This window comes from Halichoerus grypus, chromosome 6, assembly GCF_964656455.1.
Source record: "Halichoerus grypus chromosome 6, mHalGry1.hap1.1, whole genome shotgun sequence".
Taxonomy (NCBI): Eukaryota; Metazoa; Chordata; class Mammalia; order Carnivora; family Phocidae; genus Halichoerus; species Halichoerus grypus.
Window position 1 is genome coordinate 3,629,451 of NC_135717.1, and position 19,139 is coordinate 3,648,589.

Sequence of the window (19,139 nt, forward strand, 5' to 3'; positions counted from 1 at the left end):
TAACATTCCACAAAAAAGACTGAGCTTCCAGAAAACCATCTGGATGATCTCTGAGGTGGTGGTGTGGGGCCGGGGCCCAGGGAGGGGTTCCAAGTGGCCCCTCCTGGGGGTGGGGGGGCGGTAGAGCATAGACACTCCCAGAACCTTCCTGGGCCCACTGTTTGGGGCGCAGGGTCCAGGTTCTCTGGATGAGACCCTGGGGCGGTCCAGGGAGGGGAGAGGACCTGACCATGCCTTACAGACTTCAGCCCGGCCTCTTCTTCCAGCTCCCTCCCCCCCCCACCCCCACACCTGGGTGCTCCCAGGTGCCCACTCTGATCTCAGGGCCGTGCGGTCCGAATCCCAGGAGGCTGGCATGGGAGGAAAGTGCTCACAGCCCCAGGGCAGACCAGGCTGGGCAGGCATGTGAGTGGGGGTGGAGGCCTGGCGGAGCTTGGGGGCATCCTGGAGGGGTGGCAACGGGTGCCACGGAAAATGCTCACTGCGGGCTCCAGGGACGGACGTGGTTGGCCAGCCTTCTGTCCCATTGGTTTTTCTCAGTGTGAATTCTTACCGTCATAGTGAGACCTGAAGATACCTTTTCCCACCAGGCTGTTCGTTCTTTTCCAGTATCTGTGAACAGAGGACACAGAGTCATCGCCAGGCATGATTTGCATGGTCGCAGAGGTCCCGTCCTGGGCCTGGGCGGTCACAGAGCCAGCTTGGGTTTGCCCCGCTGCGACAGCCTGTGACCGCCGCCCCCCAGACCGTAAGCTTCTCTCGCCTGAAACAGAAATGTGACTTAGGAGCTGTATTCCCACAAAAGGGGGGATCAGCGACGGATGGTCTAAAGTGCACATTCCACTGCATTTCCACCTAGAATCTTGAATCAGGGAGAGGAGGCATTTATTTAGTGCGACGTCTGTAGGGGGCGGCTCCTCGGCCCCTGCTGCTTCCCTGTTGCCCAGATGCAGGCTTCCCACACACCTGGGCGGGGGGTGGGGGGACACAAAGGGAGCAGTTCTGTGCCTAAGCCTGGCTGGTTCAGTCAGGAGAGTGTGCAGCTCTTAACCTCGGGGTCGTGAGTTCAAGCCCCACGTTGGGCGTGGCGTCTACTCCAAAAGCTAAAAAGTTTTTTTCCAGCTTTTGCAAGCAGTGAGGGAGATTTCCAGTCGGGTAGGGTACGGCTCTGGTATGGGCGGCTGAGTGTCTTGGGGGGTTTCCCCAGGGTGGGAGCCTTGCTGAGCCCCAGGGCCCCCGGACCCCCATCTCACACCTGCCCCTGAGGCCCATCTTGGACTGAGCTCACGTGGCATCTCCTTTCGTCCTTCTCTTCAGATGGCGGTGCGACATCGGGGCGGCCGGGTGCCAGGAACAGCCCTCCGAGCACAGACCGGCCTGCAGGGACAGCGGAGTGGGGCTCCTGGGGAAGCTCGCTGCTCTGAGGCCAGAAGGGCTGTGCGCACAAACACACGTTCTCCTGGGTGGGCCTGCTGGGCAGCTCTGGGGTCCCGGCCGGTGACCAGCTGCGCTCCGTCCCCACCGAGCTTCCCCGCGAGCACTTGCCGGCACGAGCCACCCAGTGGCCCCCGCGCGCGCTCCCCGTTCGAAATCATTCTTTGGTGAATGGCAGCGTTTTCTCTGGGTTTTGCCTCTGAGAGAGGTAAATTTTCTGCACTCTCCTGCACAATAGTGACCGTGGCAGGCAGAACGGCCCCGTGTGTCTAAGCCCAGAGGGCGCATGTGTCCTTGCCACTGTTAAGGGCGCCTGGTCAGTGTCAGGCAAGGTCAGGAAGCCACCTGCCCCCTGGTTGGGTGTGACTCTGTCTCCGGGAGTGACGGTTCTCGTCCCTTGTGGTGTGACGTGCTGTACTGTGCTCACGTCCGCAGCGGGTGTTGGGTGTGTGGGAACCGAGCGGGGCTGACAGGGCCGCGATGCACCGGGGCGTCCTGCGCTTCCGCACCGTCGGGCAGAACACAGTGCAGAGAATCTTCAGGACACGCTCCTCACTTTGGGGCCGCGTGACCTTTGAATCACAGCTTCAGGCCGCGTGCGGTGGCGTTTGGTTCCCAAATGGCTGCATGTGAGAAGCCTGTTTCCGAGTGTGTGAATGTTCTACCAGTCCCGCCCTAACATTATAAGCTTGGGTTTTATATATTTGGTTCCAAATGAAGTTAAGAAAAAGCTGTTTTTATTACTGTTTCCTGCCTTTACCAAGCCTGTTTATATTGTTGATCACAGGTTCTGTTCACACCTGTCTCTGCCATATCTGGGGAATCCAGTGGAGCCCTTGAAATCCCGGGTACCCGGGTGGCTCCATAGGGGGACAGAGGGGAGGATGCAAGAGCACGTGGGGCGTGTTCGGAAACCTGGGGCCTTCTGGATGGTTCCTGGTGGGGTGCTGGCCTTGGGGAGCTCTCCTGAGGGCAGAGGCCTGGGTCCTCTGTGACTTTAGGGAGGCAGGGCGAGTGGCCTTGTCCCTGCTCCGCGGGCCGGGGTCGGTGGGGGGAGGGGCGCCTGTGGTCCGCGTGAGGCTGGCCATCGCGGCTCCGGTCAGCTCCCAGCAGGGGCACCTTTTACTGGGCTTGTTACCTCTAGTGTTTGCATTGGTTTCCTCTGAATATTTTGTAATAGAATTAGTTTTCAGAATCAGAATTTCATTGTCATTTGATGACCAAAGTCCATCTTGGTAATAGCAGGCGCTGTACCGCGCGTGTCGCCCTGAGCTGGGCCAAGTGAGCTCCAGCAGGAAGCGGGCCAGGGACCCTGCACCCCGGCACCGGCCAGTGTGTGCTCAGGACCCGCTTGAGCCATGGGTGTGTCCGGCCTGTATATTTGGCCGCAGTTCCCCACCTCCGATTGGCAAGGCAGCCCCGGAGAGAGACAGCCAGTGTGGGCCGCAGAGGCCGAAGCCGAGGGCCCGTCCCAGAGGTCCTCGAGCCCTCTCTCAGGTCCTGTCTTCCCAGCCTTGGCCCACGGCGCCCTCGTGTGGACAGTGAGCACGCTCAGCCCCGCCTGCCTTGCGGGTGGTGCCCTTTGGGCCCAGGCTGTGTGCGGTGGGGAGCGGGGCCCACTGGGTGGCTGCTGTGTAAACCTGGTTCTCAGGACCCACAGCTCCCACCGCGAGCAGAAACCGCTGCTAGAATACCACGCATCACACCAGCCATGCGTGGACGCGAGCTGTTCTCTGGTTGCACTCGGTCCGTCCTTGATCGGTGGCGAGATGTGGCGTCATGACAACACACGGAGGAAAGGGGTCGGATTTCCCTGTGACCCAGCATCACCCAGCATCGCCCAGCTAGGTCCTGACATCCTGTGATGTCAGGTTCTCCTTTTCAGGGTCATGAACTCAGGACGTGTCCTTTCTCTCCGCAGCGTTCCCAACTCCTGCCCGGCCAGTCCACGTGGGGCCGGGTCATCCGGCTACCGCTTCGTTCAGAACGTGACCTCGGACCTGCAGCTGGCCGCAGAGTTTGCCGCGAAGGCCGCCTCGGAGCAGCAGACAGACACGTCCGGGGGCGACAGCCCTAAGGTGCCAGGCCTCACGGCGCACGTGGCACAGCATGGGCGCACACGGGGCTGCTCCGGTGGGCGCGGCGGGCCTGCGGGTGCCGGCGTGAGGAGGGGCTGCGCTCGGGGGCCGGACGCCGGCCCTCCGCCGGAGAGCGCACTTTGCTCCTTCACTGACGTCGCCCCTAGGCCCCGGGGACACTGCCCTTTCCCGCTCTGCACCTCCTCCGTGGTCTGTCCTCGTCCCGTGCGTGGGGGACAGGATGGTTTCAGGGTTTTTCCTTACAGCTTTCGTATCTTAGTTCACGCTCCTCTGATACCTGTCTTTAAGTCAATTTGCAGAGGAAGTGAGAAATTTCAGAACTAAATTATGATGAAAATCTGGGGCCGGAATGGCTGTCCCTCGTTGAGTGCACGCACATTGGCGAGACGGGTGGCGGTCCCTGGGACTGAGTTCGGTGTGCACGCCGCTGCCCTCTGTCCTGATCGCTGGGGCCCTCTGCAGGAGCGGGGGTGCACGGCTGGTGGGGCTTGCAAAGCCTGCCGGGGCTAATGGCGCGCTGCCTTTGTCCTCAGGATGAGTCGAAGCCGCCGTACTCGTACGCTCAGCTGATCGTGCAGGCCATCTCGTCCGCACCGGACAGGCAGCTAACACTAAGCGGGATCTACGCCCACATCACCAAGCATCACCCTTACTACCGGACGGCTGAGAAAGGCTGGCAGGTGAGGCCTGAGCCCGGGAAGCCGGGTGCCCAGCCCACTGTCGCGGAACAAGGGAGTCAACGGGCAGGTCATTTTCTGTGGGACAAACAGAGTGGTCCAGGGATGTCTCCGCTGATGGTGGCGCATCTGAACTCAGCGACTGGCCCCAGGGAGTCCAAATAGCCTTCTCCCCCTCCGACGTCCAGAGAAGGGAGGGTTAGTTCCTACACCTTGCGGTGTTTTCACACTTACCGTGCCTTCCGATCCTGCGCTGTGTTGGAAATGGACCATGCACGTGTACCGGGACCATCACACCTCGTGTCACGCTTGTTCTGGGACGTTCTCCCCATGGTTGCTCTTTCCCTCTGGTCAGTTGACTTAGTACGAGTTCTGACCCACATACTCCTAGGCCGTGGCTTGTCTTTCTGTTTCACTTTTTCTACAAGGAACGCTGTGCTGGATTTTGTTAGGAAAAGCCACCACTGTGCCTTTGTACTTCCTGGTAGAATCCAGTGACCTTGACACCCCCTGAGCGCCCTCGCCAGCACGAGCGCTGGGCTGTCCCATCACCTCTGGTCTCATGTCTGTTAACGTTCAGATGCAGTTTGTTTTCTGACTTGCTAACTGGCGAATATCTCTTCTTGCCCACAGAATTCAATCCGACACAACCTCTCTTTGAACCGTTACTTTATTAAAGTCCCTCGTTCCCAGGAGGAGCCTGGGAAGGGGTCTTTTTGGCGAATAGACCCTGCCTCAGAAGCGAAGCTCGTGGAACAGGCATTCCGAAAACGGAGGCAGAGGGGCGTCTCCTGTTTCCGCACCCCGTTCGGGCCTCTGTCGTCCAGGTAAGCCCCTGCTCTGCTCCTCGGTCAGCATCCTGGCTCCCCCACACGTCCGCATTCACGGGAGCGTCTTTGGCACGGTAAACGCGTCACCTTTGTGTTTTTGAGCGAGACGATGTCAGGACAGTAAAGTTAGTAGGCGGACCACTGGCTGCGCCTCGGACGTGTCCGTTCTCAGAAGCCGAGACACAGGCAGTGGTGGGAACAGACCCTAAAACCAGAGAGGAGTGGAAGGGGCCTGCAGGGTTCTGTGGAAGCTGGCAGGGGGACCGACCGAGCAGGTCTGGTCGAGCTCAAGCTCGCTGTCATTAATGAAGCCGACGTCGGGATGTGGCCTCCGTCTGCCCTCTGGTCGGGGCCCCTCCCGCTCCATGCGCGCGCGGCCAGCCCGGTCCATCGGGCCGAGCTGCACGTGGACAGGCCCAGAGGTCTTCCCAAGGCCACCAGTCCAGGCAAAGCATGGGGCAAGAGAGGGCAGATGCTCTCCGTTGGCACCTGGTGCTTTCCACCTCGTCGTGTAGCAAATGTGATTCCGTGAAAGGCTGCTCAGACGTCCAGAAATGTCTGGTACAGGGTCTGCGGTGGTTCTCGGTGCCGTAGCCAAAGTAGAAGTTGGAACAGAGGTGACGGTCGTACTGGTAAGGTAGGAATTCAGAACGTTTCAGCTGAGCTCAGTTTCCAGAACACCACACTGCTTGAACAGGGCTTGGAGAGAAATGTTGCTAGAGTAGCTGAGTTTGCTAGGGCTGCAGTGGGGGCCTACAGGCCTGGCGGCCGGCCGCGCCTGTCTCACGCTTGTGCGGCCAGAGGTCACGGTGGCGGCGGGGTGCGCGCCTCCGAGGCGTGAGGGCGTCTGCCCCAGGCCTCTCCGGCACCCCTGGGCTCGTGCAGGCAGCTCCCTGACCTCTGCCTTCATCTCCCCTGCTGTTCTCCCCGAGCATGTCGGTGTCTCGATTGCCCCTTTGAGGACATCGGTCACTGGGTTAGGGACCATCCTACCAACTCCAAGGTCCCCTTGTGAGGCACGGGTGACTTCTGGGGACACAGTCCCACCCATAACAGTGACCGCCATGACATTGCACTTGTTAGATCAGCCTGTCGGCCGGCTAGGGGAGCAGTTCCGGGGCTGGCTCTGTGCGCCCAGCATTGCCCAGGGAGCCCTGATAAGGGGTGTCTCTGGAGGACGACGAGGTGGGCCCGTCTTCACGGTCACTCTGGGAGTGAGGGACACAATCTCGTGAATCTGCATAGTGGCAGGCAGGAAATTCTTGGGCCCAGGAGGAAGCTGTGTGAGCTGTGTCTTAAGGAGAGGGAGGGACTCTCATGGCTGCAGAACCTGGAATTTTTTAGGAGGGAGGCAGTGGGTGTGTTTGTGTTGGGTGGGAGGCAGGTAGGAGGCAGGGTAGATTTGGTGCAGAGTTAAAGAGGGTCTGCCAGGAATTTGGGCTCCTGAGGTCAGAAGGAAGGCTGTCATGGGCTTGGGGGCTGGGAGGGACCTGGGCGTGAGCAGACGGGCTCCAGGCCTGGGTGGGAGACAGACGAGCCAGCTGAGAGGTGGGAGAAGCAGGAGGACTCGAGGGCAGGGGGGCGGGGGAGGGTGCCAGGTCTGTGCCCGAGGAGACCAGGGCGCCCACAGCACCCCCGTGTCTGGAGAGGCAGACGGCGTTTACTGTGCTGATGATAACCGCAGAGCGAAGACTGCTGCCCGCAGGCAGCCCAGCGTCCTGCCCTGGAGAGTTTGCGTTGACCCTGGGATTCTGTTCGCGGGACCGTGCGTCCCCACGCCGCACAGCTGGCCGCTGGCCAGCCCCAACAGGGCACAAGCTGGACCACAGTGCTCTGTTTTAGAACCTAGGCGAACGGTGACGGAGGGAGCAGCCTTCCCTGGACTATTAGCCGTGCAAGCCAAATAGCCGGGCGCCCAAAGCCGATGTGCTCCTTCGGCCGTGGGCCTGTCCTGGTGGGAAATTCGCGCCCATCCCACCAAAGCCTATGTCTTTAACGCTTTCATGGAGGACCGGCTGGTCCCCTTCAGGAAGTAAGTGCTCTGGGAAGCCACAGATAACGCAGCGTCCTCCCACTTACTGGGCTTAACCGCCCGGTTGCTGTTGCGTTTATCGGGTAGCTCGTTGCCACCGCGGAATGTTATGTTAGTGTTGGAAACACCTCACGAGGACGGAGAAGCACCAGGAAAGGCTGATGAGGCGCCGTGTGGCGTGGATGTTGGCATGTCTGTTTTGCGAAACACCACTTTCGTTTGACCTTGTGTACTCACTACCACGGTCTTTCTCTTGTTCCTTCCGCAGGAGTGCTCCAGCTTCACCCACTCACCCTGGGCTAATGTCCCCTCGTTCTAGTGGCCTGCAGACCCCAGAGTGCCTGTCTCGAGAGGGCTCACCCATTCCACACGACCCTGACTTTGGGTCAAAGCTAGCTTCTGTTCCAGAGTATCGGTATTCCCAAAGCGCGCCTGGTAAGAATGCTCTTGTCCCTCCTCCCGGCGTGCCAGAGCGGAGCCTCGCGTGCCCGCGGGCCTTAGAGGTCGCGCTCCTTCTCGTGCAGGCTCTCCGGTCAGCGCCCAGCCGGTGATCATGGCCGTGCCTCCCCGGCCGCCCAGCCTGGTGGCCAAGCCTGTCGCCTACATGCCAGCGTCTCTAGTGACAGCACAGCCGCCCTCGGGCCACGCGATCCACGTGGTGCAGCAGGCTCCCCCTGTCACCATGCTCAGGGTGGTCACCACGTCCGCCAGCTCCGCCAACGGGTACATCCTCGCCAGCCAGGCCTCGGCAGGGGGCGCCCACGAGGCGGCGGGCACGGCCGTGCTGGACCTGGGCGGCGAGGCCAGAGGTAAGGCGGTCGTGCGCTCACCGGGCTGGGCGGGGCACGGCCGTGCTGGGTCTCCAGGACGGAGCCCGGCAGCCTGGGCCACGGGGCGGCAGCGCCCACGTGCTGGGGCCACAGGCCGTCTCTGGGGGCCGATGGTTCTCAGGCTGCCGCCTTTCCTCCCTGCTACTTGCTTTCCGGGGGTGCATGTCCTTTTAAATCCTCACCAATCGTCCTCCAAAGCGTGCCCTCCTTGGGTGGTGGCGCCTCCAGGTGCGCGGCCCCCGAGGTGACAGCCCTGCGTCACGGGCTTGAAGTTGTGGTCTGGAGGGTGATTGCTCTGGAACCTCCAGCCGGGAGTCCTTAAAAGTCACGTAAAATAAAAAGTCACCGCAGATTCCTACATTGGGCGTCTCGGGCCCAAGGGGTCATGGGGTCAATACTGAAAATGCAGCCAATACGGCGGGAGCCCCGGCGGGAGCCCTTGAGCCGCACACGGTCTCCTGGGCTCACGGGCCTCCATCTGCTGGCCCCGGCAGCCCATTCGTAGCGTCACGATGACGAAGCATTTTGGAGAAAGAAGACCATGGCTCCAAGTGCCGATCTTTTCATTCCAAATAATGTTTTCTTTCTCCGATTACGTTTGGGTTGGTTAAAGTTCAAGGTACTTAGATGTTTTTCTAAAACCCCAGTAATCGTTTTTTCTTGTTTGAAACGTGTTTCATTGGTGGGATGTTTCTTTTGAGAATAGTCGATGCTTCAAAACCGCGGTCCGTTCCCCCATGAACAGACTTCCTGCTGAGCACAGAGGGCGGGCCCCCCAACAGGCGGACAGGGCTCTGACAGGCCTTCTCCCTGCAGGCCTGGAAGAGAAGCCCACCATCGCGTTCGCCACCATCCCCGCCGCCAGCCGCGTCATCCAGACCGTGGCCAGCCAGATGGCCCCGGGTGTCCCCGGACACACGGTCACCATCCTGCAGCCAGCCACACCGGTGACCCTCGGGCAGCACCACCTCCCCGTCCGGGCCGTCACTCAGAACGGGAAGCACGCGGTCCCCACGAACAGTTTAGCTGGCAGCACTTACGGTGAGGCCCTGTCCACACCTGCTTGGCTCAGCCCCGCCGTTCCGCCCGTGGCGCCCGTGGCGTGTCCACTCAACCCAGTGGTCCCCTCGCTGCGGCCGGCTTATTGAGCATCTGCGCCCCGCGGGCACTGGGGTCAGGCCGAGGCCCGAGCTCTGCCGTGGAGGCAGATGCCCACGTCACAGCGCTCATGCCCCGCTGGGTCAGACGAGAGGTCGGAGGAAAGGGAGGAAGGGAAGCAGTTGGAGGTGGGCAAGGAGGGTGGGTGCGCACGGAGCAGGGGTGCGGCTGCCGGGAGGGTGGCAGGGGTGTTCAGTGTGCGTGGGGTGGTTCAGGGCAGGCGGCCCGTGTTAAGCACCTGCTAGAGGTGAGGGCAGGAGCCCCGGCGGTCTGCAGGGATGTGAACGGCTGCAGCAGAGGAGGTCCCGGTACACGGGGGGTGGGCACCCAGGGGCCGGGCGTGCTGGGAGCCAGGGTCCGCTGTGGCCTACGTGGCCTCACGCAGTGATCACGCGTGCTCAGAGCATGTCCGCGCTGGTCCTCACCCGATCCCAACACAAATCTCTTTTTCCTCCACTCCTAGCCCTCACGAGCCCCCTGCAGCTCCTGGCGGCCCAGGCTAGTTCGTCCACGCCAGTGGTGGTCACACGGGTGTGCGAGGTGGGGCCCGAGGAGCCGGCAGCAGCGGCCGCCACCCCAGCGACCCCGGCCACCGCTGCCACCTCTGCCTCTTCCACCGGGGAGCCCGAGGTCAAAAGGTCACGCGTGGAGGAGCCCAGTGGGACTGTGACGGCGCAGGCCGGCGTGATCGCGGCCGCCGGCCCACAGGGACCCGGAACCGGGGAGTGAAGTCACCTGCGTGTGGGCCGAGTGGGATGCTCGCCAAAAGGGATTCTGGAGCCGGGCCCTGACCGCCGGCCTCCTGCCGCCTGTGGACCGTGACGCGGAGGCTCCGCGCTGACCTGCGCACGTGCCGAGCGGACAGGGCGGCCTCCACCCGCCTGCACCCGGACACGCTCGTCCTCCTTGTTCTGTCTCCTGCCCCTGCTGTGGTTTAAAACAAAACACATAAACAAGTTCAGACAGCTGATTGTACGATTCGGGAATGCTTGTTTTTATTTTCCTTCTCCCTCACACCGTTCTCTCCCAGGCCTGTGGTCGAGGGCTGGATCACGGGCCGACCCAGCCACGCGCAGAGGCGAGGCTTCCAGAGCAGCCTGCGGCCCCGAGGATGGACAGAGGCCTGCACGGGAGGGGCCGGCGGGCGTAAGGCCCGTCAGCCACGCGGGAGGAGGCCGGAGAGGCAGGACCCGTCAAAGCTCAGACTGTTGCGGGCTTTTCGCCCTAAAATAGTGACATAGAAAGTCTTGGCATTAATCGGGGGGAGGGGGCTCTGGTTTGGCTTTGGACCCCAAATACTTCTTGTCTTGTTGAAACGAATTGAGGCTTAATCTTAAATCTGAGGTGAACGCAGAAGGAAGCTTGTGTTTGTGAGGTCCGCATCTGTGGACAGCGGCTGTGGGTCCGGGCTGCGGGCCGGCATTAATCCGTGAGGAGTCGCCGCTGCCGCTCTGTCTGCTAACTTCAAGAAAGATCGACGGCGCCTGGATTGGCTTTGGGGGCAGAGTGTTGTCTGGGTGAGGAGCCGGCGGCCCTCGTCCAGGGGCTCCGAAGCCGGGAATCCGTGAGCCCTGCGTCCTCTGCGGGCCTGAGGCCCCAGCGCCCGGACGCCGTGGGACACACAGCGCTGGCGTGGGCCTCTCCCACCACCACTGTCACCGAGTCACACTCGCTTTCCGCCGACACGTACCTCCTGCTGTGCGTCCCACCGTCTCCTGCGTCTGCCGCTCTGGGGCCATGAGCGGTGGCCGCACCGCCCCTGCGCTCGGCTCTTGCGGACTCCGTCGGTCTTGCCCTCGACCCGACGAGTGGCACCGGCTCCCCTGGGAGGAACCCCTGCCCTTGCAGACGCCCCTGCTGCCTGGAGCTGTCACTGGACAGGAGGTGAGCCCGCACTGCCACATTTATAGCCCAGTCCGGGATCCAGATTATAGCTCTCCAGCTCCTCGTGGAGAACGTTCTCAGGAAATGTTAAGCGCGTCTGTGAAAAGTGACTTTAAACTTGGCTGGCCGCCCCGGCACTGGACCCCACCCGGCACAGCAGCCCGAGGCCCCGCACAGCGGGGACAGTTTCTCTTCCTGGAAGTAGCCTGTCCTCAGCATTAGTCTCCCCCCAGCAAAGCTGCCTGCCCCTCCCGCCCCGAGAGAGCGTGCGGCCCCTGGAAAGCCGCCGAGAGAAGGAGGCCTCGCGGGCCACGTCAGAACGAGGCTCAGAACGAGAGGGAAACCGGGCAACACAATCTCGAGGCCGTTCGGGCAAGATTGGCTTGTGTGCCGAGCGCGCCGTGCCCGACGGCAGGGCTCGTCGGTGGCCGGGGTGGGTGTGACGAGCTGTCTCGCTGCCACATTTGCCGGTCGCCGGGGCCACGTGCAGAGCATCCTCCTGCCTGGCCCGGGGTGACGCCTGTCCTGGCGTCCCTCAAGCCCCGAACCAGTCGTTCTCTATGGCACCAACCTTTAAGTGGGAAAAAAGCTCTTTTGTGAAATCCACACCTGTTGCCTTCAGTGACGTCGGGATGGAATTGGCCGGGTGTGCCGTCCTCGGTGATGAGAAGTCGCGCTCTGTTCCGCATCGACATTTTCTGTTGCTTTATAAACTTTGTCTTTTGCAGAGTCTGGTGTGTGCGTGAGAGGGCATGCGGGTCGGGCGGAGGCCATTGCACGACGCACATGGGCAGTTCGCCTCCTTGCCGCGGGCCTCACCTTTGAGGGTCTGACCCCAGGGCCTGCCTCCGGCTCACCTACTGCTTCTCCCCCCCCATGGTCATCGTTTACAGGGTCCTTGCGAGGGGGGCTGCCCGGGTTTGCTGGCACCATCTACAGAGAACACGGGACGGTCGCCCACGGACATGTGTCAAGCCTTTGCCTCATCGGGTCAGTCTGGCCCTGACCCTTTGCTCTCCCAGCTTTTGAGACGTTTTGGTTTCTGCTCCTTTTTGGTGATGATCGCACTCTATTCGGGCAGTGGTTCCGTGAGGAGGGAGCGCAGAGGGGTCAGAATGTCGGTGGTGGTATTCTGCCATGTGGAGAGCTCGCGCCTTTTCCGCTCCTGCTGGGACCGAGGAGACCCTGTGGGGTCAGCTCAGGCTGGGCCTTGGGGGAACGGCCCCTCGGGGTTCACAGACAGTGAGCTTCTGGATGGGTTTCTGGTCATCTGACCAGACAGCAGGCCTGGCCCCTGCCGGCACACGTCCTGGGACGGTAGCCGAAGGCCCAGGGCAGCCCGCGCCTCAAGGAGACGCACCTTACAGCACAGCGGTCTGTGCTCTCAGAGCCGACCAAGAGATGGTCTCCACCAGCTGGGAAGCAAGAGCACCAGGCCAGACGTGACCCGAGGACTGCGGCCCTCCGAATCTGGCCTGCCTGTGACCCACCGCAAGCATGGGTTGTAGAGGGCGGGCCAACCCCAGCCAAGATCGGCAGAAGTGGAAATAGGTCAATTCTGGCATGGTGCTGGTGTCACCATGGCCTCAGGGGTCCGAGGACCTTCTCTTTGATCTCCCAGGGGCTCGAGTGTGTGTGGAGAGGGCAGCCAGGCCAAAGGTGTGCGGGCTTTGGGACGGGCCCACCTCCTCCTGCACCGTGACCCAAGGCACGCAGGCCCTCTGCACCCGGTGGTACCAGGTTCCTCTTCTCAGTGTCCTGCTTGACCGGTCGCCACGTTTACCGGCACCAGAGACAGGAAAACACCCTCTCTGCGCAGGAGGGAAGTCACACAAGTAACTACTTTTCAGTAGTGTGCCTTTCGCACCAGGTATAGTCTGGTATCGTGTTGGAGGGAGGAGGGTTGTACCCAGAGGTCACGGTGGTGTCACAGGGCCCAGTGCGTGGAGCGGTGTGGGACACACAAAGCCACGGGGGCATGGCTCCTGGCGCCCTAGGGTGGACCTCCTGAGCTGTCTGCATCCTTCTTCCATGCTGAGGCCCTCCCAAGTACCGCGTGCTAGCCTCAGACCGGCCAGTGCAGTGCCGTGGGGAATCAGACCGTCCCTTTTCCATCTCCTCTGTAAATTCTTAAAGGTTACGTGGCCTGCATCCCTCAGTGAAGTTCAGCAGGTGCCGGAACAGCCCCTAGTCCTGCCCCACGCTCCGGGGACGGCAGGACCCATTGCTGGGTCCACCGTGCAGAGTGGCACGAGGCCAGCCCTGGGGTTATGGGGTCCGTGTGCCCACGGCCACGCCTGTCAGCTTCACTGTCCCGCAGGTTCGTGTTTGAGGGTTGCTGCTTTTCTTTTTCTTTGTTTAAGAACCGAGCCAAGTAGAGAAGATGAGGAGGGTTTTCTGGGTTGATAACATGAGTATTCCGTGATTCTCGAGCTGGGAGGAAACGAGTTCAGGGTGGGGGTGTTGCCACGGCTGGAGGGCGGGGATCCCCACTTTGCCTCAGGCAGCCTGACCCCAAAGGGTTCAGTGGGGACCTCCTGGTCCCTCTTCTGCTCCTCGCTGGGACTGGCAGAGGACTGGCTCAAGGCCTCGCGTATCACTGGGTCCGTGCTCTTGCTTCCCTGAGAATGGGTCTCCGTGGAGACCCAGAGTGATGGGTCTGACCCATCTGGACCACCTGTTTCTGCCCTGAGACACAGCCTTGTCCCTGGGACGCCATAGCCCAGCCATTAGTGACAGGGGGCCCTCCTGCATGTCACCCAGGACCAGAAGTTCCACGGAAGCTCCGCCCACCACCAGGCGCTGGCGTTTGCCCTGCATTTTTACACGGGACTAAAATGAAAATCTTCTTGGAATTAGTGAGACTTGGGGATCGTGTGTCTCCATTATCCTAACTGCTGCTTTTGGCCCTCACCGTTTCAGCCAAGAGTGAGCAGAGCGTCTGTCTCTAGGGAGAAACCCCACAAAGCACTTCGTCCAGTCCTGGCACCTGCTTGTCATTGGGGTGCACTTGGGAGAAGCAGGGATCCAGGCGGGGGTGGGGGGCAGCCGCGGGCCTGCTGCACGGGGCCTGCTCTGTAAGAGCCGTGTCCACAGCCTACTTCCTGCAGGTTCTAGTTTCCCACCGGCGTCCCAGGCCGGCCAGAGAGTCTCCGGGGGGCGCTCTCTTCTTTGCTCCAACCCTGTTATTTTAAGAGTCAAATACAATTGGAAGAATCCTGGCTCCTCCTGCATTCGGGAATCTTGTTCTTTTGATTCATCCAACTATTTATCAATGGTTTACTCCGTGTCAGAAAGAGTAAAAGTGCCCGGGAGGGAGCTTCCTAGCTGCAGTAAGGGGGTTTGCCCTTCTGAGCTGTCTCCCAGAGTCACGAGGCGCGTGGTGACCTGGCCCCTCAATGCCGAGCGAGCGGGCTGGGCTGGAACGAGGTCTGCGCCTCCGAGGTGGGTTTTCCCACACGAAGTCAATGGGTGTGAAGGATGTTCACCTGGCCTTGTGGTCTCTTAAGCTCTTAGCCTCTAAGTTTCTGTGTTAACTGACCTCCATCTTTTTCTTTTTTTTTTTAATCCATAAGAAATGGGATTTAAAATCAAACATTTAAAGTTTGGCCCTTCCCTGCTTCCCTCCCAGCTTCCTTTCCGGAAGGCTTTCTGGATACCCTATATTCTTATTTACAGGGCTCGGTTAGTATTTCAGGGTGGGGGTCGGGGAGGAAAGAGACAAAAGTGTGACCCCGACTCTCGCCTGGATCCGCCGAGTTCAGCCCCACGAGCTGCGCGTGCCCCGCAGCTCGGCCCACGCGAGCTGAGATTTTTTTTTTCCTTACCTGCTGGCAATTGTCCTGTAAAGATAATTTGGGGGGCGGGTGTTAGGGGTGTGTGTGCGCGCGTGTGAGAGCGTGTTTTCTTACAGCGGCTGTCTAAAGTATTTTCTGCAGTACACGTGATAATCAGTGCTTTAAAAGCAGTGGTACCCCAGACAGTGGAAACTAGCTCATGGGATCGGAGGCCCCGCCGTGCTGCCAGTTTCCACCACCCGTGCGCACGTCGGTCCGCGGGAAGCCCGGGGGGGCCCAGACGCCCCGCAGGTGGCAGGGAGCCAGCAGTCCCGTCCTCAGAAAGACGAGAGGCCCACAGCAGCTGGGCCCGCCTACGTTTTCATTTCAAATGGGATACAGTATTTTTTTAATAAGGAGCCATACTTTTTTTTAAAAGTTTGAGATCTGAATGTGATTTCTAATTGTATCAGACATTAATGTTTTAAAGCTATAACAAAGTTTAAAAATTTCTACTTTTTGTTTTTCATTTATTTTAACTGTCCTTTTATCTATTAAATTGTTGTATGTGGATGGGGAAGTTCGGTTTCTCCTCTTAGCATTTGTTTCTATAACCAGAAATAAAATTATATATTACAGAAATGAGCCCGGGGCTCCGTGTGGTCCTTGGGAGTGGCTCCTGGGGGACAGACGGGTGGATGGGCAGATGGCCCGGACACGCAGCCCCCGTGCGCTCCCTGGACAGGGAGCGCCTGACCTGAGGGGCCGCTGCTGGGGAAGGTGCGCGTTTTCCCGTTGTGCTCAGTAGCCCACTCCTGGGAAGGCGCGAATTGACGGGAGCTGCCCGTGACTTCCTGGCCTCACCGAGCCTCAGCGAGTTCCCTGCATCCGACTGTTTGCAGCCCCAGGGACGGGAAGACCATTCCCCTCTGCCCCTGGCCCGTGGAGCCTCGCCCCGCTCCTGGGCACCAACAGCTCAGCTGGGGGATGCCCTGGGTGACTGCGCCCGTGCACCGCCCAAAGCAGACCCTGGACAGCTGGGGGTCCCTCCTGCCAGCACTCGGCCACATGAGACTTTCTGCCCCTGTGTGCATGTCGTCTCTTAGGTCTTGCTTGTTCTGGGTACTGAGGGCAAAGCGGAGGGCCGCGAGGCAGAGGCGGTCTGCCCGGACGCCGGAGTCAGACTTGATTCAAAGTCCGGCGGGGGCGGGGGGGCTTTAAGCTGCAAGAAGCTCCATGTCTTCATCCACAGAACGGGCGCCCCCATCTCGCAGTGTTCCGTGCATCACGTGGCCCAGGGCACATCGGCTGTGGTGAAACCCCCTCTCTGCGGCGCCCACCGGCTTTACGATTAAGTCATCGCACGAAGAAGCGTGCCTCTGCTGGACTTGGCTCTCAGAGAAGTGTGCGCTTGTCACACAACGCACCTTTGGTCAAGGTTCTCTAGTCCATGCGCCTGTCACTCGTCACCTCTTGGAGCGTCAGTCCCTGGCCTTTTCCAGGTCTGCAGGAGCCCGCGGCTGTCCTTCACGTTACCCCGCGGACACCGTACGAGTCTAACGGTAAGCCTTCCCGCACCGGTAACAGGACGTCTGAGGATTTTGGCCAAATAACAAGCAAGAGGGAGGATGGTAAGTCTCGAGAGCTATGATGGCCAGTTAGCATCTTCCTGAAATGCGCAGCTTTCTCAGTTTTGGTTTTGACTGAGACAACCATTTCTCACTAGTAAGACCTTAAGATTGGGGCGCCTGGGTGGCTCGGTCGGTTAAGCATCCAACTCTTGATTTCGGCTCAGGTCATGATTTCAGGGTCATGAGTTCGAGCCCCACGATGGGCTCCCCGCTGGGCATGGAGCCCACTTAAAATATAAACAGAAAGATAGTAAAAATCAGACCTCAAGATAACATCTTACACAAATGAGAACTTTGTGAGAAAGCGTCGTGTATCATTACCGTTGGGAAGAGGCTTGGGGCGTGCGTGCGTGCGGAGAGAGGACGGTCCTGGCGCAGTGTGTTCTCAGAAGCGAAGCCGGGCTAGTCCCGAAGCGAGGCACCACAGAGCGACCGCACACCCAGCCACGTCCGTGGTTGCCGAAGCTGGACACACACCGAGGGTTCACCGACAGCGGGATGGCCGAGCGCTGGTAAGTCCCTGTGGTCCTCACAGGTGTCCGGGGAAGGAGCCACAGAGAAGGCTCCACGCCGCAGGGCCCCGTTTGTGTGAAGCGCGAACAGGCAGAACCGACCCACGGTGATAAGAGGAGGCGCCGGGGGCCAGCAGGGAGGGCTGGGCCGGGGTCAGCTTGCCACCGCGGCTCGCTACATCTTCAGGAATTTGGGCAGCCAGCTGCTAAAGCCATTCTTCAAATTTTAATGATATAAACTTACAATTAAATACATTACATTAAAAACGAAGGTGGTAAGGGGCGCCTGGGTGGCTCAGTTGGTTGGGCGGCTGCCTTCGGCTCAGGTCATGATCCTGGAGTCCCTGGATCGAGTCCCGCGTCGGGCTCCCTGCTCGGCAGGGAGCCTGCTTCTCCCTCTGGCCCTCCCCCCTCTCGTGTGCTCTCTCTCTCTCATTCTCTCTGTCTCAAATAAATAAATAAAATCTTAAAAAAAAAAAAAAAAAACGAAGGTGGTAAGTACGCGGTTCCTCTCTTACTATTGTCTGACTCTACCTCTGCTGTCCGGGTCGTTGGCCTCCCTCGTGTCCGTTCGGTTTCTGCAGCTCTCCCAGCGGTGCAGTGACGTCACGTTGGCAGCCTGAAATCTGCCGTTTGGGGGGTATTTGTACACGGAAATCATCAAACGCTACAGGTCAGCCCCTTGCCCCCCCAAGCCCCCCAGCCCGGTGAGCCAGGTAAACATTTACCAGCATAGCACGGATTAGTGGGAAGGATCACGGAGTTCACTCAAAACCTGTGTACTTCGTATGTATCTTACCTTAATAAACATCCTTTTAAGCCACGAAACTAGTGTTGGAACTCCTTCCCAGGTCTCAGATGGCGCAGGTCTCAACGCAGGTGCTGTGGATTTGCTGTGCGCGCCTCGGCCCAGGTGAGCCAGCAAACTCCCTCCACAGCCGTGGGTCGTGATCAAGCTACCGGCAGCCTCACTCCCAACCTCCTGTGCACTTGCGATTCCAGGGTGGGGGTGGGGGTGAGGCCCCGCCTCTGCTCGTCAGCCTCGCCCTTCAGTACCGGGGAAGAGTGCGTCCTGTCCGACAGCATCCTTCATCTAACGATGTGACAACAGTAGGCGACTGCAGTTAGTTTCCGCAGCCCAGCCAGGGCCAGCCGCCTTGGGCCACCCCCAGGTGCCTCCCCTCCTAGCCCTGGGACCCCCCGCAACCTCCCCACTCCCCCCCCCAGCCTCCTAGCAGCAGCTGCGACTTCCCGCTCCCTTTCAGGTCTGCAGCCCTAGCAGGGCAGCCCCAGCGGCTCTTGGGACTTGACCTCTGCGACCCCGCATTCTCCTGGATGTCTTCCCACTGCTCTGGCCATTCCTCAGGGGGCGGCAGGCAGGGGACAGCGTGGCTGCTGGCTCAGCGTGCGTCTCCCCTGACAGGTGTGGACCTCGGGCACCTTACCTGGTTTTAGCTTCAGACCGATCGTCCTTCAAATGGTGATAATAAAACTCCGGCTCGGAGTTGTCCGACAGGTTCCATGAGATCACCAATGCGCAGTGCTTGGCCTTCCCCAAGGACCCCCTGTAACAGACTTCCCGACCCAGCTCCCCTCCTCGTCACCCTGCAGCTCCCATCTCTTAACTCCTCGGCACCCGTCGCCCTCCACGCTTCCTGGGTGCCATCAGGGCATCCCAAACCGCCAAGTCTGGGTTTCTGGCAGGTGAGTAGCTGGCCCGTCCTGTCTCCGCCCCTCTCCCGCATCAGGCGTCCCCTCATGCTTACCCCTCTGAGGCCCCCCTGACCCACCACCCTGCCCGACTGCCTGCAGTTCTGCTCTTCATCCCCCCTTCATGGCATCTCCCACTACTAGGCTGCGGTGTGTGTTTGCGTATCTGATCACTGTCCACCTGTTGACTGTAAATTTCCCAAGGGCAGGGGCCTGGCCTCCCCTGTTCACTGTTCCCCAGAACCTGAGATACTCCCTAGCACAGCAAAGGGACTCCTCCTGCCCCAGTGCCAAGGGAATGGTACCACGCGGAAGCCAGAAACCTGCTGTTGCCCTGTCCCTTCTCCTGTCCCCAAATCCATCTCCGGGTCCTACAGTCCTAGCCCTGAATGGTTACTGAATCTTCCTACTTCCTGTCCTCATGGCCTTTACCTGGCTCGGGGGACCTCCCTCTCTCCCCCAAGGCCACCCCATGCACTCTTTATCCCGCTGCCAGACATCAGGTCCCCCCTCAGGTGCATGTGCGCCCCAGGAAGCAGGCCTGCACTGCTGCCTTCAGGACTTTC

The 19,139-nt window shown here is 60.3% G+C and overlaps 1 protein-coding gene and 1 long non-coding RNA gene across 3 annotated transcripts in view; one reads left to right on the forward strand and one right to left on the reverse strand.

Moving 5' to 3' along the window:
• FOXK1 (forkhead box K1) overlaps positions 1-10,035 on the forward strand; it is an 82,850-nt gene extending 72,815 nt beyond the window's left edge. For both annotated transcript variants that reach the window (XM_078074260.1, XM_036116560.2), the window contains exons 3-9: positions 3,356-3,512; positions 4,067-4,213; positions 4,844-5,037; positions 7,341-7,507; positions 7,597-7,881; positions 8,719-8,943; positions 9,524-10,035. In XM_078074260.1, coding sequence (XP_077930386.1) covers positions 3,356-3,512; positions 4,067-4,213; positions 4,844-5,037; positions 7,341-7,507; positions 7,597-7,881; positions 8,719-8,943; positions 9,524-9,789 — 1,441 coding nt within the window. In that variant the 3' untranslated portion in view covers positions 9,790-10,035. The remainder of the gene's footprint in view (positions 1-3,355; positions 3,513-4,066; positions 4,214-4,843; positions 5,038-7,340; positions 7,508-7,596; positions 7,882-8,718; positions 8,944-9,523) is intronic.
• A 5,138-nt stretch (positions 10,036-15,173) lies between these two features.
• LOC118551051 (uncharacterized) lies at positions 15,174-18,421 on the reverse strand. Its single transcript, XR_004924868.2, has 4 exons — positions 18,309-18,421; positions 17,663-17,956; positions 16,673-17,489; positions 15,174-16,578 (listed from the first exon to the last, which is right to left on the reverse strand). It is a non-coding gene; the product is annotated as an uncharacterized LOC118551051 (long non-coding RNA).
• Between the last annotated feature and the right edge of the window lie 718 nt (positions 18,422-19,139).